The sequence below is a fragment of the Sinocyclocheilus grahami genome, unplaced genomic scaffold (genome assembly GCF_001515645.1).
Source record: "Sinocyclocheilus grahami isolate Dianchi unplaced genomic scaffold, SAMN03320097.WGS_v1.1 scaffold131.1, whole genome shotgun sequence".
Lineage (NCBI taxonomy): Eukaryota > Metazoa > Chordata > Actinopteri > Cypriniformes > Cyprinidae > Sinocyclocheilus > Sinocyclocheilus grahami.
The window spans coordinates 732,984-760,705 of NW_015505310.1; the positions used below are offsets into that span (position 1 = coordinate 732,984).

At 37.9% G+C, this 27,722-nt stretch overlaps 1 protein-coding gene across 1 annotated transcript in view; it reads left to right on the top strand.

Annotated features, from left to right (window-relative positions):
• lrrc7 (leucine rich repeat containing 7) overlaps nucleotides 1-27,722 on the top strand; it is a 40,010-nt gene that overhangs the window by 7,986 nt on the left and 4,302 nt on the right. The window contains exons 2-14 of the mRNA XM_016279498.1: nucleotides 821-936; nucleotides 1,474-1,543; nucleotides 2,377-2,476; nucleotides 2,566-2,690; nucleotides 2,909-3,097; nucleotides 6,064-6,186; nucleotides 9,545-9,656; nucleotides 10,284-10,464; nucleotides 11,749-13,456; nucleotides 14,465-14,614; nucleotides 16,247-16,372; nucleotides 17,516-17,746; nucleotides 27,212-27,304. Of these exons, the coding sequence (XP_016134984.1) occupies nucleotides 848-936; nucleotides 1,474-1,543; nucleotides 2,377-2,476; nucleotides 2,566-2,690; nucleotides 2,909-3,097; nucleotides 6,064-6,186; nucleotides 9,545-9,656; nucleotides 10,284-10,464; nucleotides 11,749-13,456; nucleotides 14,465-14,614; nucleotides 16,247-16,372; nucleotides 17,516-17,746; nucleotides 27,212-27,304 (3,297 nt within the window). The 5' untranslated portion in view covers nucleotides 821-847. The remainder of the gene's footprint in view (nucleotides 1-820; nucleotides 937-1,473; nucleotides 1,544-2,376; nucleotides 2,477-2,565; nucleotides 2,691-2,908; nucleotides 3,098-6,063; nucleotides 6,187-9,544; nucleotides 9,657-10,283; nucleotides 10,465-11,748; nucleotides 13,457-14,464; nucleotides 14,615-16,246; nucleotides 16,373-17,515; nucleotides 17,747-27,211; nucleotides 27,305-27,722) is intronic.

Here is a 27,722-nt window from a genome sequence, read left to right on the forward strand (position 1 = left end):
CCAGCAACAGTGTGTGAAAACCTTGTGAAGACTTATAGAAAACGTCTGACCTCTGTCATTGCCAGCAAAGGGTATATAACGAAGTATTGAGATGAAATTTTGTTATTGACCAAATACTTATTTTCCACCATAATTTGCAAATAAATTCTTTAAAAATCCTACAATGTTTTTTTTTGGATTTTTTTTCTCATTTTGTCTCTCATAGTTGAGGTATACCTATGATGAAAATTACAGGCCTCTCTCATCTTTTTAAGTGGGAGAACTTGCACAATTGGTGGCTGACTAAATACTTTTTTTCCCCACTGTAAATAGTTTTTGTGGAAACCATGATGCGTCTTTTTTCTGGATTCTGTGACAGAAAAACAGCATTTATCTGAAATAAAAATGTTTTGTAATATAAATGTCTTTACTCACTTTTGATCGATGTAATGTATCTATGCTGGGAATAAAAGTATTACTTTGTTAAAAAAAAACACCTTTCAAACAGTAATATATTTTCTGCCCAATATCCAAAAGTAACAGTGTTTGCTGTGCAACACAAAGCTATATTAAACTTGCAGATAAATCTTAAATTAAATATAATACAGTATATACATTTTTGGCTCCCACATTTTGAGATCCACTGAAGTGGCTAAAATCAGGACAGCTTAAATCCGTTAAACCAAATGCATGGTAATGTCCTGTTGACCTTCACTCGCCACTTGCTGTATTGACAGAATACAAGAGTAATTTTACCTGAGAGAAAGATGCTGATATTTAACAAAAAAAGCTGACAAAATTGCACTTCACCAGAGCTATCATATCCTGTTCTGTGTTGCAGATTGGAAACTGCAGGAATGTTACGGTCATGTCCTTGCGCTCCAATAAAATAGAGTTTCTGCCTGATGAAATTGGACAGATGACAAAGCTACGTGTTCTCAATCTAAGTGACAATAGGTAACACCTGATGTTCCTTTTTTTCATTTTACACCCTGTGCACGCATTTGTCTACATTCACACCAACACGTGATCAAAATTGTTTAATGAATAAAAGATGAGACACATTATTTGCTTAAAGAAAGTGCTTCTTCAAATCTCTTATAGATTTGATGAACAGTCTTGATTGGTTCATGTAAAGCGGTGAGGATGGTGTTGATTATTTTCCATAATGGCACAGTAATGGGGCATGATATCAGAAGAGTGCCTGGCCTTGCCACGGGCTAATTAAGAAAGCTCTTTATGAGCTGTGCGGACAGTTTTGATGCTCTGACTGCGATTATCTGGAAGTAGAGTAATTAAACTTAACCAAGACTAAACGTGGCATAGCCATTAGAGTACCTGAGTTAATGAGGTTTCTGAAGTGAACAGACTCAACAAAAGGGCTTCATAGCATTTTAACTACACGGAGTAACTCTCTCCAACAGTCTCATTTGGTTTTTACCATCCATGTTTTGCCTTTTTGAATTCTCATGAACTAATTATGTTCTGTTTTAGGTTAAAGAATCTTCCCTTCACTTTCACTAAATTGAAAGATCTTGCTGCACTCTGGTTATCTGACAATCAGGTTGTTATCTGGACCTCCTTTTTAAATTGTGTACAAAGTATATAACTATATAGTATTTGGAGCACGTTTTAACCACATTGCATGAACAGTTAATACAGAGTAAAAAAAAATCTGTGAAATTTACAAAAAAATAAAAAATTGGCAGCTGTAGTTGCCAGAACTTTACTGTAAAAAATATGGTAGCATCATTTTAGGTTTTACAGATTTAACTTAAATTTACAGAATTTTTTTTATATTTTATTAACTGATATATATATATATATATATATATATAGATATATATATATATAAAATATGATAATAGGATGACTTTTTCCACTGTTTAACTTCCAAAAACATAATTTTGTATTCAAATAAGTATTTTACTGTTAAATTATAGTACATTAAATGTCCTGTTAGATTTATTATAGTTTTCATCGTAAATAGTAAGGCAATTTAACATTAACCAGTTAACCGTTTATTACAAAGCAGTTTTACCATCTTTTACCATTAAAATTCCAATAGTTTCTACAATGTACAGTTGCCCCAGTTAGGGTTTGGACAAATAAAGTACTTAATGTAAAATATCAAACCAAATGGCATTTTAAATCTATTTAACTATTTCTTTACAATTACTGTACTTTTAACCAAATGTCACTTGGAGTTATTTTTATGATGCAATTCCGTGATGTTCACACATTTGTAATGTTTTTTTTTTATGTATCCAAATACTTTAAAAGGGCCACTGTATTTAATTATTTGTGAAATGTGGTTAAAAGTGGTCAAAATACATACTGCAATTTAATACATTTGATTTGGTAGTTGTATTTACAACAATTCTTTTTGTTATTCAGTCCAAGGCCCTTATCCCCCTTCAAACAGAGGCTCACCCTGAGACCAAACAGAGAGTTCTTACCAACTACATGTTTCCTCAGCAGCCCCGGCACGATGAGGGTAAGAATAAATCAACCGTTTCTCTTTCCTTTGATTTTACATTTCACTGGATTTAAACTTCTGGATGGATGTGTGTTTCCCTGCTGCAGATTACCAGTCTGACAGTGACAGCTTTAATCCCACTCTCTGGGAGGAACAGAGACAGCAGAGGATGACGGTGGCATTTGAGTTTGAGGACAAGAAGGAAGAAGAGGACAACTCAGGAAAAGTGAAGGTCCCTTTAAGAATTGAAAATGCGAACCTTTTTGGCCCTGTATTTACCTGGTATTAACATCCATCTCTGGTGATCTGATCACAGATATTAATATCAGATGTAACCAGGACCACTGCTGTGTTTGGTTAGCTGGGATTTATGAAAAAAAAAAAACTTTAAGCATCAGAAAAGGTCATATCTTTGCCATATGGGCTAAATCCTCTTCCCTCTATCTGCAGGTTGAGATTAATCTGAAGCGCTATCCCACCCCTTACCCAGAAGACCTAAAGAATATGGTGAAGTCAGTGCAGAACCTGGTGGGTAAAACCACTCACCCCCTCAACACTGAAAAATGTTCTTCTGGGACCAATATGGAGCTCCACAGCCAAGACAAGTATGAGCCCAAGTGGCCCATTGCTCCTAAGGAGGTAATGCTTCTTTGTCTTATTTTGTCACAGTGCCTACTTGGGCTCATAAATCAATGTCTCTGCAATTTGGCTACAAAGTGCTTCTTTTTTTTATAAAAAGGATAGATCAGACTCTGAATTTTGATTGGGCGAGCCATTTGAAGCTGTTGAGGATTTTAAACAAGGGTCCAGGGATCTTAAAGTTGTTTATGGGTGCTAAAGGTACACTATGTAACTTTTGGGGTTCTAGTGGTTAATAAACAAAATTGCATGTAGTCGGAGCTACTTCTCTGTTTATGTATATGACTAGTCACGCAATAATATTTGAATATTATAGTCATACCATAGTAAAAGAAAAAAGAAAAAAACACGTTTTGGAAGATGGATTCATGATGTACTTGCTCATTATATCAATTTGTTGATTTTAAACAAAGAAAAACGTTACATAGTGTATCTTCAATTTTTTTTATATATATACATTTTAGTTTATTGCAATAATTTTAACATAATAATGATGATAATACATCAATTTAATGATAATTAATCATTTATTGTATTACATATATATCAAAATATAATTATTAAATAGAATATTAAAGGGTCATGAAACCCCCTGTTTTAGCACTGGTTAGTTCTCACCACAGTTTTAAAAAATGCTAAAAAAGTGGGCATGGTGCACTAGTGCGGACAGTGTGGACTGTGGAGTGGAGCGGGAAGAGGAGAGACAGACAACTTCAGTTTCATTTAGCTCCCATCAAGTTAAAACACAAATAAATGTACAGCCATTTGCACTCTGCATCGAAAACATATATATGAAGTAGGGATGCACGATATATCGGCCACCATATCAGTATCGGCCGATAAATGCTAATTTTTTCTGCTATCGGTATCGGCCTGATAAGAAAATTTGGCCGATATCTTAAAGCCGATAAATAATGCATTATTTCCTTCAGAGACACTTCAGATGCGCGCTGTTCATTTGCAGCCTTTTGTGCAATTGTACGTTGTAATATTGTGTTTATTTGATGTATATCTGATTTATCTCATATAGAATGCGTTTGGTTAAGTTAAAAGAGCGCTTCAGTTTACCGGTGATCGTCTTTAGCGCAGCGCACGCAGCTCAAACAGCAGTGCACAACATTAATAACTATGATTGGGAATGTTGTGTATATAACATTCTAATGAGAACATTATTATAATAAAACGTTGTGAATTCTTTGGGTTTAGTTGCCGTGTTTCAGCGCGTTGTTATGGGAAGAGCGCATCCACAACAGGATCACACATTCTGACTATAGCATGCAATAACTGCGTCATTTGTCATTTCATATATAAGTTGTAATATTATGTTTATGTTGTATTAATATTAATCTCAGGATGCATTTCCTTGAGTTAAATAAGCTGCCAGCAAAACGCTTCAGTTTACCGTGTTCATTCAGCTCTTCAGCTTCAGCTTGAGCTGCAGCTCAATGGCTGCTATTTAAAACAGTGGTATTAATTTGTTACTTTTTCAAAATCATTGATATATTATTAATAACAACAACCACTTGTATTTTTCTCTTATTATTTTCATCAACAATATGGTTTAGTAATTAAAATCATTTAATTATTGTCCGTGCAGAGGCTATTCCGTTTTATTGATCTGTGGCGCATTCATTTTGATTCTTTACATGTGTAATGATGTCCAGTGACTTGTTTGCATTATTTATGCATAATTTTATTTATTTGTAAGGCTTTTTTATGACTAAATTTGGTAATGGGAGAGTAAAAATATTTTTAAAACGTACACCGTTCAAACTAGGCTGCTTATGTTGAAGTGTTTGGGATGTGGCTTTTAATGATGAGACCTTTTTTGTAATCAGGCTCTCAAAAAGTATATAACAATTTGGATATAGATTTATCGGCCAACATATCGGTTATCGGCTTTCAAAAATAAAGAATAATCAGTTATCGGTATCTGCCAAAATTTTCATATCGGTGCATCCCTAATATGAAGGTGATATGAAGGTGAAACACTGTTGCACCTCTGATAACTTTAAAGGCTTATTCTGCTGTGTTTATATAAGCCCTTTTTGACGTGTTGCGTCAAGGAGCTGTAAAAACAGTTACACTCACTAATATAAGTGAATTAATCACGTTTGTGCCGAACTCTTATTACAAAGCAAAAACAAACACTCTCCTTCGATCCATGAACACTTCTCTCAGTTAATGTACATGGTCTCACAGTCTGAAGCGTCTGTCATAGCAAATCAACACATGCTGTTGTGAATAATTAAGCGAAGCGTGTTCTTATCCTATGAGTATATTATGAGATATATATGAATAATTATGAGACACCGACGTGTCAACGATGTACTGTAGTCCTTTGCCACGTCACAAATTGTGAAGCCAACATGATGTAGATTTTAAACCTGGAAGATGAAAATAGCGCGAAAAAGCTTAAAATGAACCAGTTTTCTCCAACAATTAAAATTAACGGATGCTAACATTGTCTTCTATGATGTGTAACACAAACACCTCTGGTCAACAATTCTGTGTTTTTCTGTCAATATGGGGTGCTGTGTGTACATTAATGAGGGAAAAAAATTAACTTAAATGATTTTAGCAAATGGCTGCAATATAACAAAGAGTGAAAAATTTAAGGGGGTCTGAATACTTTCCGTACCCACTGTATATATATATATATATAGCCTATATAAAATTAAATCATATTATATTTATTATATTATAATAATATAATATTAATTGAACATATGTGTCTTATATTACATTTACATTTAGTCATTTGGTCATATTATATTGCCGTTGCTGCAGTTTTATAAAAACAATCCGAGGCAATGTGTTACGGTGATTACACACAGTAAAATGAACAATGACTGTAATGCACAGCCTCTCATGACTTACTGCTTGAATATCCATCACTTTGGAGTCACGGTTTATTTAGTCATTGATGCATGAGCCACTTGTAGATTAGTGTGTGTTCTCTGTAGGTGACAGAACGTGAGGTCAAAGACTTTTCGAAACCACCAATGTCCGAACAAGGTGTCATCCTCAACTCAGCCATTGACATCCCAAAACGCAAAGACAAAGAGGATCTGACCGAGAGCTCAGAAGTATGACTTTTCTCTTTTAATAATTTCAAGTTTTCTATTTAAATGCTATATGTCTTTATCCTTTTAAAATATTTTTGCACAGTATTATATCAGGGTTGCGGCTTATTTTAAGCTCAAAACACATACAGTAAGGGATTTCCAAAGTCAATAGTTTTAAAACAAAAGGATGAGAGTGTGTAATGAAATTCAGGCAGTAGTTTCTTTGTTTTTGAAGGCCTGGTATTTGCATCCTCGGTGTCTGAGTCAGATCGGTTGCGTGTATAGAGAGTGTTGAATAGTGCTGAGAGTGTTTGTTAAAGGTTAGCTGAACCTGCGGAGATAAAATACACAAAGATCAGTGCAAATGTTTCATCTCTCACAGCCAGCAACCCCCCTCCCCAACCGCCAGAGCTGCAGTGTTGTTTAGTACACAGAAAAAGTCATTAACTTTGCCTATGAATATTAGAGAGAGCTGGGGCAATTAGTAGTGAATGTCACAGTAACCTTGTAGTATGCTTCATTTTTTAGTAACTCGCTTTTAAAATATCCTACAATCATTTATTTACTAGAAATCTAGACCTGCAGTGTTTTACTTCAGTTTTATATCCTGTAGCACTACTCCGAAAACAGCTGGAAATCTTTTAGTAAACAGAACTAAAGGTCAGCGTGAAATGTCAAGAACACTCAGAGGATCCATTAAAGGTTCCTATATGAAAATAGTAATTGAATTCAGGAATGCTAAGATGATTTGAGTAAGCTATAATAAATCTCAAGGAATTATGCAAACACAGCTACGTTCATAATTCATTCATTGATGCCAGGCTTTTCTATGCTTGCAGTAGCTGTTTGTTTAGAATAGCATACAAGTGCATGGTGTATTGTGTCCATCGCAGCTTGGCCTCACACTGTTTCCCCCAATGGTCTCAGAGACCCCCCGGCCAAACTGTGGAGCTACAAATATTCCTAATATTATCAGGGTTATTGGGACCTCGGGAGTACCAGTGCCATAAACCTCATGTATCTTACACATTCTTTTCTTTCTAGACCATGAGAATCCATTTTTGTTTGTTTGTTTGTATATATGTATGTATGTTTGTTTTGCTTAGATTTCTTTACATCGCGTCGTTCCCAAGCCGCAACAGCCAGAGAATACGAGCCTGGCCGTTACTTCCTCTTCCTGTTTCTGCCTCATAGTAAGTGGCTGAGAGACAAGACAGCAGAAATCAGCTGAACATATGGGGTGGCTCATTTCAACTGCCTTCAAAGCAAATTCAATTCTTTTTTTCAGACTCCCCCATTGTGGGTGAAACATTTGTTAAATACTTGCGTGGGTTTGTTTCCCATAATGAAGTAATGAAGTCAGTGTTTGAATTACAGGGGGGCTAGACGGAACCGAGACCGTTATCGTCATAGTCCCCCAGACATCTCGAAACTCAGGGTAAGGGGAGACTGTCCAGCAGCCTTGAAGTGTCATGTAAATGTCTTATTACAACAAGAGATTGCTGTCTCTATGACATTTCAAAGAAACATTCTAATTTAAAATAGATTCATAAATATTAAACAATAAATAAGAAATAATATAAAAGCAAAAATTTGTATTAATAAATCTAAATTATAACTACTCGCAATGCTTTGTCAGCAGAACATACTGTGGGGGGGGAAATTCCAGTTACCACAGTTAACCCTTTATTTCTGTGAATCTATAGATTTGGTTATTTTTTGAAAGCAAACAACATTTTTTGTCCTGTAGGGGAATTTTTTTCTTCTGTCTCTTACAATCAAATGCGCAATGGCTGCATTTGTTTAATCTAAAATACAGTAAGGCAGTACTATTTTGAAATATTTAAAACAATATAAAATAACTAATATAAAATTAAATATTTTAATATATTTTAAAATGCAGTTTTTTCTTGTGATGACAAAGCTACATTTCCAGCAGCTATTACTTCAGTCTTCATTGTCACATTGTTCTTCAGAAATCATTCTAATATGCTGATTTGGTGCTCAAAAACATTTTTTTTTATTATTATCACTGTTGAAAACAGTTGTGCTGCTTAATTTTTTTTTTTTTCAGAATTCTTTGATGAATGCTGCTGTTCAAAACAGCATTTATTTTCAAATATTTATTGAAATATTTTGCAACATTATACATTTACTTTTATAAAAAATATATAATACTATGTACATTTTTTTATAAAAATTATTTTCTAAAAGAAATTTAGCTGCCACTTTTGGTCAACATAATGTATCCTTTCTGAGAAAAAAAAAAATCTGACTGAATCCAAATATAGAATGGTAGTGTATTAAAGCTCTTTTATTCAAAATATTGGGCTCCCCAAAATCTTTGGTATTATTCGAACACTGCACAACATGCATCAAATCGCCCCCATGCTGAATTTTGTTCACAATTCATTTAATACAAGTATGAGACCCATTAGCTTGCCGCATCAATTTAAACAGTCACATTTCTTTTGACCTGTTGTGAGGGAGCAATGCAGAAAAAACGACAAGATGAAAGACAGAGAAGGGGAGAGGCGGCTGTTCTGAGAGAATCTTCTGATATGTGACTTTCCTCTTGCTCTGCTGCCGGTTGTGTGAGCCAGCCTGCTGATGTACAGTCAGGCCTGAGAGGTGTGAGTTTTGCCATAGACAGCTGTGAGAGAGCTGGAAGCAACTGATTTGCTCCTGGGGGATTTGACCAGACAAGCCAGGACAAGGCCTGTGAATCATAACAGTCTATATATTACTAATGATGAATCTCAACTTGATGTTGAGGTGTGAGATCACACTCGGTTACTTCTAATATATTTCTCAGCTTCTGCTTTGTCATTTTGGGCCAGTTTTTGCATTTTAGAATCATGAAACGGTCACTGTAATATAAGAACGTAATTGTTTAAGCATATTCAAATGAATGACTCATTTCACTATACTGCAAAAGCTTGACAGAATCTAAATACTAGCTACATTGTGTTTCTGCAGCGGTATTTCATGTTTTAGTTTACTGATCCTTTTTTTTTTTTTTTTTTAAACTGGAATCTCTTAATGTTATGCTGTCATGTGTCTTAATGCCTAATAGAGTTTTATATAATATGCAATTAGGCAAACATATTTTCACATAGCCAAAATGTTTGCGGTTAGTACAGCAACAGTTTTCAATATAATTGGATGTTGCTTTGCATTTATTGACATTGTTACCATAAAATTGGATTATAAATGTAATTTAGTATAAGTTTTAGTATAACCAATTTGTGTTGCTCGATCTTGTTTTTTTAAATGAAAGATTGTAATTTGATTGCAGGGAAACCACACCCCACTCACCTTGTGTTTTTCATTCCTTTATATTATTAGTTCACTGCGAATTTGACACTTGTGTTTCCAGGACTCCATGGGAGGCTCCCCTAATGATATCCGAATTTCTGACATGCGGCCGACTTTGGTAGAGCCAGCAATGTACAAACCAAAGGTTGTGTTACTGGGCAAGGAAAAAAAAGGTTGGTAAGACAAAGCAGCCTGTATAAGTTACAAAGTCAGCATGAAATCTATTTTTTAAATGAATGTTGTTAATCTTATTGTGAGGAATTCATTCTTTGACCTCATTTATATATATATATATATATATATATATATATATATCATAACTTGATCTTCTGAAATGGTCTCTTTGGTGACCTATTCCAGACTTCTCCAATTATTTAGTCTGCTAAAACTCCTTACAATTGGTTGCAAGCACACATTCATATCTGCCTGCATCCAATCAACAACTAATAGATAAAATCAAGTCCTTGACCTACAATTTTTTTTAAATAATCTGTTTCACTCAGATGTGTCACAATACAGAAGAAATGACTTGCAGCTTCTTCCTTTTCATCACGACATTAAACTCACAATTTTTTTCCCTCATTCTCTTTTGATGTTTATTAATAAAGTTATTTTATTAAGAAATCCTTCAGCAAATCCTAAAATGCATTGTGTGATTGCACTGGAGAATACTGGAAATCACATTTATTGTGAGAAGCATAATAATTGAGGTTTATTTTAGACAAGAATACAGTCATTTTTCATGCATATAAACTATTTTACCTTGTATGCCTATTATCTTTTTTTTTATGCATTCTCAGAGTCCACCGATGAGTCTGAGCCAGACAAAATGCATTGTTTGAATAACAGCGGATCATCTGCCACTTATTCAGACTACTCACCCTCCCAGGGATCATCTGGCTCCTCCAACCCACCTGGAAATGTCAGTAATCTGCAAACATCTGGGAAAGAGGGGCCATCACAGACTCACTGGACCAACAGGTTGGCAAGAATTTAATCACTGCCACTATTCATTTATATGAACTAACAGACCATCTGTGCGCTCATATGACATGACAGTTGATCAAACAGTTTAGATATCCAGCTCACTGACTTTTGGGTGGCCCAAAACTGACATTGCGTCACTGGAATAGTCTTGCAATAATCATCTCTGGCAATAATCCAAATTTATTCAAGCCATCCCTTGCATATTGTTTTCATTAACTGGCAATATTCATGAAACACAGAACTGCATTTAATATTTGGTGTTCAGTGCTATACAGAAGGTTGCAAATCTGTGCCTTTGTAGGGGTGTCTCTTATTTGCCTTTTTATGATATTGAAGGTTTTCATTTTAAATTTCATATTTCTGTCCATTTTAATTAACAAGAAAATTGACGGTTCTAAGTGAGCCTTATCTGGGCATTTGTTTCTTTTAACCCTCTGGGGGTCTGAGGGTGTTTTTGGGTGTTATTGAGCATCACAATTTCTCTTTCGCTCAAAGTCACGCACAGCAGTATGCCTCACTCTTGCTGTTATCTTGAGTAAAGTGCAGCTGAAAATTCATCTCTGTTGATTTCAATATTCAATAAGTTTTATAATATTAGTACTGCTGAAAAACTTCAAATTATCACTCCTTCCACTGCCTGTTCTTCAGAAGAGCTCTTTGAGAGATTTCTGTTTTGATAACCTTGCAGAAGTATTACATAGGCAAAATATTTTCAATATAAACGTAAATTAGACTATATTAAAAGAGTTGTAGGCCCAGTTAAATTTAATTTTCAATATTTCATCTCCAACATTACATGAAGACATCAAGTAGAAAGATTTTGGGAGCATCAGCTAAAATAAAAGGTTCTGTCGGGGTAGTGATAACCTAATGAAATTGGGCTGTACTCAGATGTTGCAGATTCAGTCCCAAGAAGGAATGAACAAGGAATTAGACATTTGCTAAGATTGCAGTGCTTTACTTGTAAAGTATGCACGTAAAGTAAATTTTTTATATTATAAGAGGCTTATTGACCTTGACTTAAGGGTCTACAGGGGCTTCCGGTTGTTCTTTTAAATGCACCACACTGAATATGTATATATAAACGAATCATAGAAGCCGTGTATTCAAGTCATTGCATTTATGAATTGTATTTAATGTTTTTTTTTAATCAATTCATATATACATTAGAATTTTATGATACTGAATATGCTTGTCATATCAGCCCCTGGCCATACACATTTTTTTCTATGTGCACTGATAAAATCTCAAATGTATTTTGTCTGAATACTTCAACAGGCTGGCTCAGTCTTTTCCAAAGCCCATTGAAAGTAAGCCCCTTCTGAGCCAGAGGGAAACACCTCCTTCCAGCACGCTGCAGCAACGAGGTGAGAGGCGGCCACTGAGCGACACCTTCGACAGCTGGAACGATGCCCCCCACTACGATAACACAGGTTTTGTTGCAGAGGAGACGTCTCTTGACACTCCGAGCAGCAGCGCTGGAAACCCCATGCTAGGCTCAAAGCCCCGGAGTGCCTCAATGGCACATGGCCGGCGGCCTCTCATGAGACAAGAGCGCATTGTGGGAGTTCCTTTAGAGCTCGATCAGTCGCAACTCACTTTCCACACTGTTCGCACCACCCCTGAAACTGAAGTGCCTCCTCCCTCTAACCCCTGGCAGAACTGGACGAGGACTCCCAGTCCCTTTGAGGACAGGACAGCTTTCCCTTCCAAGTTGGAAATTACTCCAGCCAACAGCCCCAATCCTGATCGTAAGGACTTCGAACAGGAGATGGGGGAACTACCCGGCACTTTTCCCTCAAATAGAGCCTGGGGGTTTCTGAACTCTACAGACTCAGGGATGGGAAGAGGTCATCCCAACATTTCTGCGCATGTCCAGGGTGTAAAAGAACTGAACAAAGTAGGCACTTTGGTTGTTAGCAAGAGTTCTGAAAGACTTTCGCCAATGATGAAGGAGGTAAAAGCGAAATTTAAGAAATCTCAGAGCATAGATGAAATCGATATGGGGTCGTACAAGGTTTACAGCATCCCCTTAGACAGCTACAGCTCTAGCATAGAAAACCAGGGAAGTGTTGATAGAGCGGACCTCCATGTACCTCTAGAACAGAGCATGTCTAGGAGCCAATCTGCTCCAATGCTGGACGATGATCTGGATGGCTTTGGTTCGAAAAGCTCTCAGCAACAGAAGCCTGCCATCCCAAAGAAAGTTTACCATTTTGACCAAAGCTTCAACCCACAAAGAGCCATGGATATTATGAAAGCGGAGAGGAGAGTTCCTCCACCATTCCCCAATGCCCCGGAATATGTAAACCAACCTGGGAAGACGTTGGCAAAGGAACTTGTGAGTCCAAGAGGCTACCGAGGCTATCCACCGATGGAACAGATGTTTTCATTTGCTCAGACTGCAGTCACCGATGATGCCATCAATCCACAACACTTGGTCCAGCCCCAGCGCTCCAGGCCAGGCTTCCTGAGGCGCGCTGACTCTCTGGTAAGTTCGACAGAGATGGCGCTGTTCCGCAGAGTAGCTGAGAACCAAGAACTGCAGCTGGCAGAGCACTACAACAGGTCTCAACAGAGCATGCTGGAACAACAGAACAGCTTGGCTACCATCACTGACACCCAGTTCCACAAGAGGAATGGTAGGTATGACGAAGATTACTCGTCTTATCAAGAACCCACAAAGCCCATCATGGGTTACCCCACCAAGAGTCTGACACAACGTCGCCCCCTGTCTGCACGGAGCTACAGCACAGAGACATATGGGGCATCTCAGGCAAGGCCAGTGTCTGCCCGACCCACCATGGCTGCACTGCTGGAGAAATTGCCTTCAGATTACAATCTTATTACATGCACTGAGAAGAGCCCTGAAGCTGACATGAAGATGAGACCTGTCCCTCAAAAACAAGAGGACCCGACCTCCAAAATGCCAGTAGATTGGAGACAGCAGCTGCTTAGACACATTGAAGCAAAGAGGCTAGACCGGGTGAGTAAGCAAGCTTTGCTTTTTGTTCTTCTACGTACTGTAAGTGTTTGTTAGCTTGGATTTTATATAACCGCTCAACATTTTCAAGAAATAAATTAAACCATTATTTGGTTCTTTTATTCTGTCTTTATTTTAGTCTTATATAATTGTTGAGATCTCAATAACCAATGTTTTCAATGTTTTATATAATATGTTTGGAGTACACAAAACTTAAATGAAGGCTTTTTAGACACATGAACAGTGGGGTCAATCTCATGTGAACTATCAAGAAATGTCTGGGACATATTTCACCCCAAAATCAAAAGAAAATAAAAGAAAATTATATTCTGCCTAAAATAATTAAGCTTTTTCTTAGGACCAATACAGTTTTGTTTTTTTGTTTTTTTTCATTATAATTTTTTATGATTATTTTCATAAAATGTTGGCATCGTTTTCATAAAATGTAATCAAACTCCCCCCTTTCTCAAAAAACATTATATTTAAGAGTAAAAAAATAGTATTTTTTCACATTATCATAATGAGGGTTTTTTCCACATTAAAGTAATTTTTCTCACTTTTACGGTAATGATAATTACGAAGGAAAATTCATTGACACGAAAATAATAGTCACAATGCCAGAAATCCTCAAATTGCTTCAAATTCTTTCCGCAAAATATATATATTTTTATTTTTAATTGGGGTGGAAATTGACCCTGACATTTCTTTCCTGAGATTCACCCAGTTACATGCCTTTGTTTCTGTGTAAGTGGATTACAGTACTACAGCACACTTCATTGTTCACGCAATTTAGTCCTACACTGCTGCTATTAATATTCTGTAAACGTAACCGCTGTGTATCACTAATGTGTCACATGGGCAGTAATGACATTCTGTTGTTGTTCTGTTTGTCAAGCTTACTCACTCTGTTACAGCAATGTGCAGTCCAGTGTATCCCCAGCCACAGCCTTTTGACCTTTTTGTGTGGCACACCCATTCACTCATGTCATGTGGTTGTTTCCCTCCAATCAGAGCGCTGTCCTTAAGCACAACACAGTAAACTTCGGCATGCTGTACTCTGGAGGCTATGCTGCACCGCATGCCAGCAGAAGCATGACAATAAACTTTTACAATAACACAAAGCATGAAAACCAAACAACTCAGTGGCTACCTCTACCAAATGTGAGTATGAAGTAACTTCAGCCCCAGTTTCAGCATGAAGAAGTAAAACGTATATGAACATAACATCTCCTATGAAGATTTCTTTTTAGATCTCTCTCTTTTGAGCGGCTTCTGCTTTAACTTCTAAAACAGTGGTAATATAACATATACACTACAATAGCCATTTTATAAGGCAGACCATCTAACACATTTCACAGTTTAACACTAATCTAACACTTCACCTGTTCTGAGTTCCAGGCTAGACACTGTCTCTCACTGTGATGTTAAACATATATAGGTGTTTTCTGTTGCATGTGCTCAGTCTTTGTGTTTGGTCTATGCACTACAGTCTTCCTCTGTCTTGAACTCACAGAACAAAGCAATCTGTGACCGACAGTAGAGATGCGTTTATGAAAGGCCTTCTTGATCCTTTTAAAATTACACCAAATATCAAATTGAATCACTCATATTTAAACAGTCAGAAGTGAATTCACTAAATATTATTCTTAATATCTGTGTGCACAGTTCACCAACCTTTATTTACTTATTCACCAACGGGTGTTTGGTGAATACTGTAAGAGAATAGAGGATAGTGAACTACACAAAATCGAGTCTTACCAGGTGCTGAATTAGCACTGAGTATTTGTAATTTCTTTTAATGCAAACATCCTTTTTTGTAAATAAGTTTCAATTAGTTTGTTATAGTTTTAAAGTATTTTTTCTTCAAATAAGCTCAATATTTCTTTGATGCAATTAACGGCAATGAATATTTAAACAGATTTTGTGTAGAATTGTTATAATTTTTCTTCATCAAATAATGATCACATATTGGAAGATCGTTTTAACTAGACATATATGCAGATATACTGTGTAGTTAAGTATTATTTCAGCATTTTAAAGTGTCTGAATTGCAATGGTTGTGTAATTGGGTCAATTACAGTGGGCTGTGCTTGTTTAATTAAGTTATTTGAACAAACTCTAAGTAGGTTTAGAGTTGACAAAAACAAAACAAAAAACACCTGGTTTAGATCAAGTTCAGCGGGCTCACAATACTTGCTAAAAATGTTTTCTGTCAACTCAGGGATTGTCCAGAGTTGATCAATTCTGGGTAAGAGATTGTTGTGAAAATTTTTTTTAATTTAAATGCATTTACAAGACTGAAAGAAATTAAAGAAAGCTTAAAGAAAATATTTGAATGTATCAATGGAAGTGAATCAACTGAATTTATTCCATAAAAAGATTAAAAGAAAACACACAAGCTTAGTCATTTTAAAAGCTTTATTCATTCTAATGTTTTTACTTATGTTAAATTATATTAAAAGTTTAATATTTATTGTCAAAATCTAATTGTTTTTGCATAATGCATTAAGGATATAATATAAATAATATATAATTTAAATAAAATAACTAATAAATAATTAGCCGTTTAGTGTTACCATTGCAATGAACAATGCTAAAAGCCAGTTCACCTTCTTGAGCGATGAAAAAACTTCAGTGGTATAGTCACTGAAACCAGATTTGTGCAACAGGCCTAGAACCGACTCGCAAAATTGGTAATTTGACCATGCAAAATGCCTTTTCATTTTGCAAAAGCAGTGTCATTCTAGAGCACCGTCTTGAATTCTGCTTGCTGACAGCACTATATCCTTTCAGACACCTTCACTACAGAGCAATATTTTAGATAATGGACAAGAGGTGGTTTCTCCAAGTAGCCAGTGGGCCCCGTATTCACTGGGACGAAGAGACGTGCCTCCAGAGAACATGAATGTCATCAAAAAGGTATTGATTATGATCAATTCTGTTTTCGATACAGGATGTACTAAGGCTGGGCGGTAAATTGAATATATTCATGATAATTGTAAATATTAAAACACTGTAAAGATTAAAACATTTTAATATATATATTTTTATTTGGCCATCAAGTTTCCTAAAGACTGCATCATCATTTTTATTTCAGTGAATCGATTCATAATTTATTATGTGATTTACTCAAATTATCACTGAAGTGTAAGTTTGATGTATTTCATGTGTTCAATTGTTCTAGTAAAAATAAATAAATAATAATAAAAATTGGGGCCTGTAAAATATTTTTAAAAAGATAATACTTCTATTCAGCAAAGATGCATTAAATTGATCAATTTTTTTTGTAGCTTTTATATATAATATTAAGCAGCACAATTATCTTCAACACTTATATAAAAATGCTTTTTAAATCAGTTAATTATAATAATTTCTGATTCAGCTTTTATACATACACACAACTCAAAATTAAATTTTTTTTTTTTATAAAAGTCCTGCAAAATTATCTCTACCTGGTCTCAGATAATAAGATAAATTGTTAGGAATAATGCTAAAACTTTCTCACCTCTGGTATGATCCTGTTTTTTTTCTCCATAAGCCGTGCTTGCACTGAAATGATTCATTGCATTAGTCTGGATCTCATTGTAGTTTTATTATTTCCACAATGCATTTTTTAGAGAGACACCCACATGTCTCTAAGTATTAAACCCTGTCATGTTCTACTCTTTAGTTTCCTCTGGCTTAACCTGTTCTCTGTGAGATAGACATCTCTGTTATATCGTGATTGCCATGTTAATTTTTTCAAATGCCAGGGTTAATTACTACCTGCTGTCGTGATTCATTTCACAACGCATGTTCTTGCTCGGTCTCCTTAGCAACCTCAGTCTATCGGTGAATGTCTTTAGGTTGTCACTCAGTATTGTGGAACATTTTGCTTCTGCTGGCACATTTAGTGTTATGAAGAAAATTCTAATTAAATTAATACATCAAATAGGGAAATCAAAATGTCATAAGGTCCTGTGTAACTAATACATGTCTTTGTGCCTGTAATGATATGAAGGTTTGCCATCTGTATGAAGTCTACACTGCATCATTAAAGGTTTGCCTAATGTTTGCCCACAGCCTGGTGTTCACAATCATCATCAACAACAGACTATGATGATAACCTCAGCCAACCCTCCCCACCGGACAGCCCGTGACCAGCAGTATGAGGGGGCCATCAACAAGGTGTCCATCCAGCAGTACCAGTCACCTCTGCCCATGCCCATCACCACCACCAGCCCCCGGCCTCAGAGTGCCCGCTGCTTCATCCAGACTAAAGGCCAGAAGAGTATGGATGGCTTTCCAGAGCAGGTACAGGTCATCTCTCAGAATAAATTCAAATAAAATGGCAAGAAATGGACAGTTGCAAATGGATGCAAGAAAGAAGACCAACTGAACCTTCACAAAGACCCACCCCCTAAGTTACTTTTGCTATGTCCGACATGTATGGCCACGGGTCTGAAATTAACGGGGGCTTGGGGCAAAAATGCCACCAAACTGGACAAATATGCCCCCGTACAATTAAACTATATTAAGGATGTCACGAATAAAGTGAAAACTAAATGAAAAGTGTCAATTGCGGCATTAAATTTAGATCTGCTAATAATGCATCAAATTATGCGTTTTTACAGCGGTCTGCATTATAACAAATCACACATGATTCTGTTGAGCTTATGAATGCAATGGCCAATCAGAGGCATTCAGATGAGTCATCGCTGAAACGGCGAGATGTGTTGAGCGCGCGCACGCTGACTGAATTCTAAACTCTCGCGAATTCTCTCATCATAAACAACAAAGTGGAAATGTACTTGCGTACGATGCAAGTAAGAGGTTCATTTGACATTGTAGGCAGCTTTATTGATAATAACGGGGGACTTTTTTGAGCGTGCTTAAACTCACGCTAGACTGAAGTCAGTCATGTTCTTTGTTTGCTTTTTGTATATAGGCCCTAATTTATGTGGTGTTTGAATAAATGTGGAAATTAAAGTGTTAGAATTAATAACTTAAAATGTTTTTATTAAATGATGATCACGTTATATACAAATTCAGTCGTATTATACTGTAATATTTTTTATGTAATATTTTGTGACATGACACCCATATCTGGCACTTATGGAAGCCTTTTTCTGCCACTGAATAAAAAAAAAATTAATAGTCAGAATTAGCTATGAGATATAAACTCGCAATTGAGAGAAAGAGTAAAAATTGTGAGATAAAAAGTCGCAATTACCATGTTTTATTTTTATTCAGTGGGTACGTACCATATGTGCTTGCCTAAAAGACATTTACAATACATTTACATTTAGTCATTTAGCAGACGCTTTTATCCAAAGCGACTTACTAATGAGGACAATGGAAGCAATCTAAATCAACAAAAGAGCAATGATATGCAAGTGCTATAATAAGACTCAGTTAGCATAGCGCAGTACACATAGCAAGGTTTTTTTTATTATATAATAAATAAAAAGAAAACGGATAGAATACAAAAAGATTAGAGAAGCTAGTGTTAGTTCCCTTTCGAATTGGGATCTTGCTTCGAGAGACCAATCTACTTCGAGTGTAAACTAAACGAGCCAATGCACATTGGCATGCGATGATTGCATCCAGCTGCCGCTGATGACAGCGTGAGCATAAATAGGCAGCAGGTGAAACACATACCAGCTTTTTGCTTCGGAGCCGAGTGACAACATCATTCTGCTCCTGCAAACAACCTTCGTGTGACAACGAGTTCAACGCGCCCTGAGGGAGCTTTTGTGTTAGCGGATGGCGCTTCAGCAGTGGTTGTTTCTGTGTCGAGTGGGTTGCACACTTCAGGCTGCACAACCCCCTGACGTGCTGCAAGCAGCAATCTCCCCTTTGCATCTCAGCACCTGAAAGAGCTTATTTCTCTAAAAGAGTTACACGGGTGCGTCTTTGTAAAGATGATGGATCGTCTTTTTAAAGATTAGAGGTGGAAAGTAACTAATTACAAATACTTTCGTTACAGTACTTGAGTACATTTTTACAACTTTCTTGAGTATAATTAAATTGTGGTACTTTTACTTGAGTAAAATAAAACTAAAGTATTCAACTTCGCTATATATATATTTTTTTTAAGTACAAAAAAAAATAGACAAAGAAGGTGCAGATGGAGAAACAGTAGTGTTGGGTCGTTCTTGAACAATTCGTTCATTTTGAACAAATCTTTAATGTGACTCGGGAAGAACGAGTCATCTCGGGGAGTGATTCGTTCAGTCGCGCAACCGCAACATCCTATAGATTCTGTACTGGAATTAGTCAAGTAGTTCACCTGTTTCGAGTCTTCGGGTTTTTCGAGTCATTCATTCATCACGTGACAGACCCATAAGCTTTAACCAATGCAGTCTGAGCCGGAAAGAGAATTGATTAGTTCATCTCTCGAGTCTTCGGGTTTTTCGAGTCGATCGTTCATCACGTGACAGACCCATAAGCTTTAACCAATGCAGTCTGAGCCGGAAAGAGAATTGATTAGTTCATCTCTCGAGTCTTCGGGTTTTTCGAGTCGATCGTTCATCACGTGACAGACCCATAAGCTTACCCTATGCAGTCTGAGCCAGAAAGAGACTTAATAATAATAACCAACTCTTTATTTTCTTTGTTACAACAGTCAGTGTTATGGAAAAGAACTATAATGACAGAAATTCACACATTTATAAACTGTAAGAAGTAAAAAGCTACAATTTGAGACCAGAAACGCATCACGTAACTGTAAGAGTAAATAATAATTATAATAAAGATGATAATAATAATAATAATAATAACTATGCACCCATTTGTAAGGAACCTTGTAAATTAACTAATTTCTCTATCCAATGTTGTCACGTCACGTGACAAAAGAACGAATGATTCGAAAGACTCGAGAGATGAACTAATCAATTCTCTTTCCGGCTCAGACTGCATCGGTCACATGATGAACGCACGACTCAAACCCGAAGACTTGTCAGATAAGAGGTGAGGTGAGCTAATCATAGACTGAAGACCCAGGTAAACAATGAATTAATCTTTTCTGTTTCTTATAGCAGTTTTGTATTGTTTGTAGTGTGATCAACGTTTGCATAAGTAGTAGATGTATTAGGGAAGTAACACGTAACATTTTAATTATATTTTGCTAAAATTAACGAAATGACTCGAAAAAAGATTTGTTCATTTTGCTGAACGAGACTCAAAGGTTCGAGTCGGTAAAATGATCCGAACTTCCCATCACTAAGAAACAGCGAGCTGGCGTTTGACGGGCACTTTTCAAACTCCTGGGGTGGAGCCCTGCGCTTCAGCCAATAACAGACAGGTTTGATTCGGGTGCAAAACCAATTAAAACTTCCAGTCCCGCTGCGGGGGTGGGGCGTTCAAACCGCGCTTTGCTTTGACTGTCAATCACCGGAGTTGTCATTTTGAATCAGCATAGCTTTCAATATTTTAGTGAATGTGAGCTATGCTCTGATTTTAAATCGTAATTTTGTCAGCTCCTGAAATGGGTCATACCATTATTATTACCAGAGCACACAGCAGTATAAGTAAATAGAAAACTCGGTTGATAGAATTATTGCATGGACGGAACAAGAACAATGTAAGTGTCTAAAATACATGCACACAGTTCAGTTGAATGGTAAAAATGGCCCTCTATAACAGTGCAGTTAAACTAAATGTACGAAGCTAAAATAACCTCAACATTAACAACAACATTGAAATAAGAGCGCATGCATTTTTACGTGCATCTGGCTGAAAGATCAACCATGTTTTATATTAACTAGATAGTCTATGTATGACCGGACAATTTATTCATATCCAAAATGAGATGATGTGAACATGTAGTGCATGTTTATTTCATACTCAAAGCCGGAGGGCGCTCTCGCACAGAAAGTCCAAAATGGCCTAGTAGAAGTAATATATAATAACTTATGACGTGCAGGAAATCCCTAATATGGACAAAGGCATCCCGCTATAGCTGTAGCTTGAATAAAGGTCATTTAAGGTCATTTCCAGGTAATAAATAGTAAACGAATAATGCAGTGCTAATTTACATAAAATTTATTACAGTATATAAACTATTCTGCCTTGTGTTTGTATAAACCAATTCTAAAATTGTCATTAGCAAAATACAGAAAAAATTAATATAGAATACAAATGATTGGTTATCGCCCAGCAGTGTATTTGATTTCTTAGACAATTAAAAGACATAAGAAAAAATGCCTGTCAATTAGACAAAAGTCATTCTTCTTTTTTTTTTTTTACATTTCTGTCCCCCTCATTTCTGAAATGATGGCTATACCCCTATGTGTCCAGTACAGAAAACAGTGCACGAGTCTTCTTGTGCTTGAATGGTTTAAAGTCATATTAAAATGCGCACAAAGGAATCTATAAGAGGAATCAAAAATTAAATTTTATAACAAGTAGACGATTCCTGACCTTAAGCATCCTATTCCAGAATTGGAATAGATGTTGGATTCCCAAGCCTAGGTATGGGTTAACATGTTAAATAAAATGTTCTTTTTTTTGTCCTACCGAAAATGTACCTGGAGTCCACCTTTGTTATTATAACAAACTACACTTTCAATGTGATTTTAAACCTTTCAAGACAAGAAGACTCAAGGGCTGTTTTCTCTGCTGCACACACATCCTTGTGTAAGTGTTTTTTAGCCTGTTGATCTTCATTCATAGTATTCAGATAACTATGAAATCTTTTGTAATAAGATGATATCTAAGATTTTTTATTTATTCATTCATTTATTTATTACCTTATTGGAATTGAAATGAGGAATTCACAAGAATTGGAATAATTAAAATTCAAACGATACCCCACATTATTTTTTACTGGCACCTTTCTATTTATACCGTTTTAAACGCTTTCTTTTAATTTAAACCTTCACTTACCCTTCTTTGCTTTTGCCCTTCTTAAAAAAAACAACCACATAATCTTATACGTGAATGTACTTTTCAAAATTAGTTATAAAACAGTTGCTTCTCGCAACAGGGATAGGTAGTATGTTTGCTTAACATAGCTTCAAACATGACAATTTATGAGACTAATATCATGTTTTGCTCCAAAATCACGATATAACATCAGTTGTGTTTGAAACAGTTAGCTTCTGTGGTTCCATGTTGCTTCTCATCACAGACAGAAAATATTTTTTATAAAATTCTATACTGTGATACAAGCTATGTCAATTAGCATTGCATTGCAATTGTGTTTATTGTCTTCCACGTATCATCAGTCAAAGCGTCTCTATTTGCATGTTATTCAGCTGTAGTGATATCCGATGCATTTGTCCATATAAGGGATTTCCTGTGTCTCACTTGTGAAACCAAGCGGCCACCTCCCGCTCTCTCTCGTGAACCCAACACAGAAGTGACTTAAACTGTAATTCATCAACTGGCCGCTAGAGGCTGGCTGCAAAAGGGAGTCAATCCCATAGACTCCGCATGTTAAAATGTCCAACTTTACAGCAGAAAAAAACATGTTTACAGCCTGGTTCAAAAAATTATTTTGGTCTATATAGCTAATTTTGCCCTTCATGACAACTGTGAGGGGGGTGAATTTTTTTTATAACTCATCCGTTTAAATTATATTAAGCCTTAAAGTTCTGCATAATTAAGGGCGTGGCCACTTGAGTGACAGGTGGATTGCAGCTGCTGTCACCACCTTCGAGCTAGGTGGGCGTGGTTTCAGCAACCAGCTCCCGCCTCTTTGCCCATTTTCGATTATCCGGGAGTGATGCACGGTGACGCGCTGCCAAGATGGCGACGGCCGTCTCCACCCACTTTGAGCTTGAAAAATGCTCTTCGGAAAACTACAGGTGACGTCACGGACACTACGTCCATTTTTTTATACAGTCTATGTGTGAAACAGACATTACAGTACATGAGTTGTTAGGGTTAACCCTGCCCCATAATACTCACATCATCTCATTTTGGGTAAAAATAGAAAAATAATACTAAAGTACTTTGTAATGCAGTAACTTGAATAGTTTTTCAGCAAACTACTTTTTTACTCTTACTTGAGTTATATTATTTTTCAGTACTTTTACTTGTACTCAAGTAAATTATTCCTTAAGTAGCAATACTTTTACTTAAGTACAATTTCTTAGTACCCTTTCCACCACTTAAAGATGCCGTTTCACCCGTGCGTTTCTGGATGCGGTCGTTACCTGGTGGCGCACAATTGCTGCCTCACGTGTCTGGGCATTAAGCACACTGAGGTGGCTTTCGTGGATGACTCATGTTCCCATTGCGGGAAGTTGACCATCTCAGAGCTGCGGACCAGGCTCCGTTACCTCAAAAGGGGCGGCGTTCCGATGCCTCTGCCACGATCTAGCTCGTTTACAGTGGTGGCAAACCCTCAGGAGACCATCGCTCCTCTTGCGCTCTGCAGCCAGTCGAGCTGCCGAAGGAACGTGCCAGGCCTTCTTCAAAGAACGTTCCAGTGGTATCCTTCGGCGCTCCTCCCGACGACCAGATGTCGATCACTGCATCGGAGGGGGAGCTTTCTGGAGAGGAATATTCGGCTGCGCAGCCACCCTCCAAGACGGTGCCAATGCCTGAATCGGATCCAGAAATGCTTTCCCGGGCCGTCGAGAGGGTACAGCTCGAGTGGAAACCTCCACCAATTTTGGACGAATGGTTTCTTGGGGTGGCGCGCACTGGTTCTCAGCGCCCTGCCCTGATGCCTTTCTTCCCGGAGGGGCATGAGGAGCTTACCAGGTCGTGGATGGCATCTTTTACTGCCAGAAAGCAGCCTGCTAGTTCTTCCCCCCTCACCACTCTCGACGGTGGTGCAGCTAAGGAGTATACGGGGATCCCCCCAGTGGAGCAGTCAGTAGCGATGCAGTTGTGTCCTAATACCGTCTCCTCCTGGTGGGGAAACCCGTCGCTCCCATCCCGGGCCTGTAGGCACTTGTCTGGTCTGACCGGCAGTGCTTATACGGCTTGTGGACAAGCTGTTTCTGCCTTACATGCTATGGCGTTACTGCAGGTTCATCAGGCCAAAGCACTGAAGGACCTACACAAGGGTGGTCGCAATCTGGAAGTTCTGAAAGAGCTCTGAACTGCAACTGACCTCGCGCTCCGAGCGACAAAGGTCACCACGAGTTCTCTGGGTCGTGCGATGTCCACACTTGTGAATGCCACAAGGAATGCCATTCTCTGGCTGTGACTGGCCAACATGAGGGATGCCAACAGAGATCGGTTCCTCAATGCCCCTGTGTCCCAGACTCTTCTGCGACGAGGTCGAGAGCTTTGCCCAGCAGTTCTCGGCTGTGCAGAAGCAGACTGAGGTGATTCATCACATCCTGCCCCAGCGGGCAGCTGCTGCCTCCACCCGGCCGCAGCGCCCCAGCCTGCTCATTTGCTGAGGGCGGCCGCCCCGCCCATCCAGGCCCCCATCAAACCTGGTGGTAAGCGGAAGAGCAAGCGGCCCTGAGATGGGCGACCCAGGGATGGAGGAAGTTGCTCTTCGGGAGATGGTGAACGCACCACTCCCTTCCCCGGAGGAAGGCCGGGTGGAGAATCTTTTGTTTAGTTTTGTTCTGCCATCGGCCTCGCATTCAATGGCACCCAAATTCTCGACAAAAGAGCAGTTTCCTCAATCTCTGGGTCCCAAGAGGGCACAGAGAGTCACAGACGGACCAAAACCGGACCACACTCATCCTCCTCTGTCACCAGTGGGCAGCAACGGGTGGTTCGAGAGCATCATCAAAGGCCCTACTCACGCATTCCTCTGCCCAGCTGTGGAACCAGGTAAGCGTTGCACCGCACACTCAGACCCCTCTTCGGTCCACCCACGAGCTGCCCGAACCGGGTCCATGCGTTCCACCTCGCTGTGGGTACGGCGGTGGTTCCGCTAGTCCCGCTTGCATGGTATCTGGGATGCCTGGCTAGCGCTACCCGGCGCGTCTCGCTGGCTTCATCACGACGTGACACGTAGTGACCGACTGAAAGGGAATGTCTTGGTTACGTATGTAACCCTCGTTCCCTGAAGGAGGGAACGGAGATGTCATGTCCCGTCACCACGGCTGCTGTACCACCGCTGGGCGACCGGTTTACCTGCTCGGCTCCTCAGCGAAAACCTAATATATGTTGCACCTGCTGCCTATTTATGCTCACGCTGTCATCAGCGGTAGCTCGATGCAATCATCGCATGCCAATGTGCATTGGCTCGTTTAGTTTACACTCGAAGTAGATTGGTCTCTCGAAGCGAGATCCCAATTCGGCAGTCACGACGTGACGTCTCCGTTCCCTCCTTCAGGTAACGAGGGTTACATACGTAACCAACAGGCAGTTAGTAAATTAATAGAGTGCAAGTCAAAAAGGCAAGTTTTTTTTAAAGAACAGAATTAGTATAGAGAGTGCTAGCGTTAGAGGGTTAAATAAAGATGTGTTTTTAGTCGATTCTTGAAGAGACGAGGATATGATGTGCGTGTTCATAGATTACACTAACATTAGGCAAATTTTAGCCTTACCCTGGAGTCGGTTCACCCTTCGCCTATGATCAGAAGGTATTTTATTTCAGCCGTGGAAAAACCCTGGAAGCCCTTTTCTGCCACAGAATAAAGAAATAAAAAGGTAATTGACTCTTTGCAAAGACCTGCCCCCCTTCGTTACTGTTGCTATGTCTATCCCACACATTATGTTCTCACGCAGTGAAAAATACATTGTGGAGCAAAGAGAAAACTGACAACACGCTAACAGACAAAACAGAGCAGGCTACTTCTGGTCTCAAATTCAAATTCAAAGTCTCAGTTTCAAATTTTGTCTTTTTTTTAAGAAATTAAAACAATAAATACGGTTTTGTGGCTCTTTAATGTGTCGTGACAGATGTGTCGTGCTATAGCGCCTCAGTTAAAGCGGCTCGTGAACTGTTCATCTCTTCTTCTTTACTAATTATAGTCTTGAAATAAACATGAATGAACATCAGAAGGTATCTTGTTTCAACTGCAGAAAGATGTCAGTACACACCATTTTTGAAGTTCAAGTCCACCAACATTAATCTACTCTCCGGTCTGGTTTGTATGTCAGACAAAAATGGCAGATTATGATCGGTTTACCTGTAAGGGTAAATTGTGACTTTTCACAATTTGGATGTTGTTTTCCCCAATTCTGAGAATAAAAAAAACATCAGAATTATGAGATCTAAAATCTAAATTCTGACCTTTTTCTCACAATTTTTCTATTTTTTTCTAAGTTTATATCTCACAGTTCTGTTTTGTTTGTTTGTTTCTGCCATGAGGTAGCTGACTTTTTATCTCAATTCTGACCATTTTCTGACAATTTTCTTCTCAGAATTGTGAGTTTAAATTATTAACTTATTGGCTGTTTATTTGTACTTTTAAAGTGCACACTGTTTAATAATCAGCAAATTAGGAGTTTTTTGAGGCAAAAGTCATTAGTTAATGGTTTGCTAATGGTGAGAATTGGACCTTAAAATAAAGTGACTGAATTGTGAGATAAAAATGTGCAATTACCTTTGTTATTCTGTAGCAATGCTTGTATAACCATAGATATCTTTGAGTCCACTATGCGTCAAAAGACTAAACATCAGTTTTCAAATACCTCCATTTTCACAGTCGACACTACAACACGAAAATGGCATTTTCAAATTTATCCACTTAATTTATTACTTTAAGAGTGTTTCAAAAAGCTGCAGTGTCTACAAATGTCTTAATGTGGATGGAAGGCCAAAACGCAGATAGAGATGCATTTTCAAATGCGTCCAGATGAATGTAGACATAACCTTAAACCTGAAATTCTCTTTTATTTTGTTGACAGCTCTGTGTGAGGATCGAGAAGAACCCTGGCCTTGGTTTCAGCATCTCAGGGGGAATCAGTGGACAGGGGAACCCCTTCAAGCCCTCGGACATGGTAAGACCATTTCACTCTCGGTTTTAAAGGACAGAGCATAATGTAATATGCTAATTTCAGCATTTCATTCTCAGAAATCACATTAGAATGATGCTTTATATAGAACAAAATCAAAGCCATCTCTCTTCAGTTAGTAAAGTGTGTCTCTCAGTAGAGTTACCATGGAAACATGCGCTACTGCAATGCACAACCTTGCACACCAGCTGACTGTATTACCTTTTAACCTTTTCATGTCTTGGCAACATTTGGCGATAGTTAAAACAAAAGTGTTTTGTGACTCATGTTGCTAAAGCACAAGGAAAAAGACCATGTTTCCATTTCATGTGTAGCTGTATGTTAGGAATGTGTATTAATATCATACTGTTTAGATTTGCATGAAAAAGTGTTGTTCTTTTTTCCCCATAAGGTTTTCAGCATA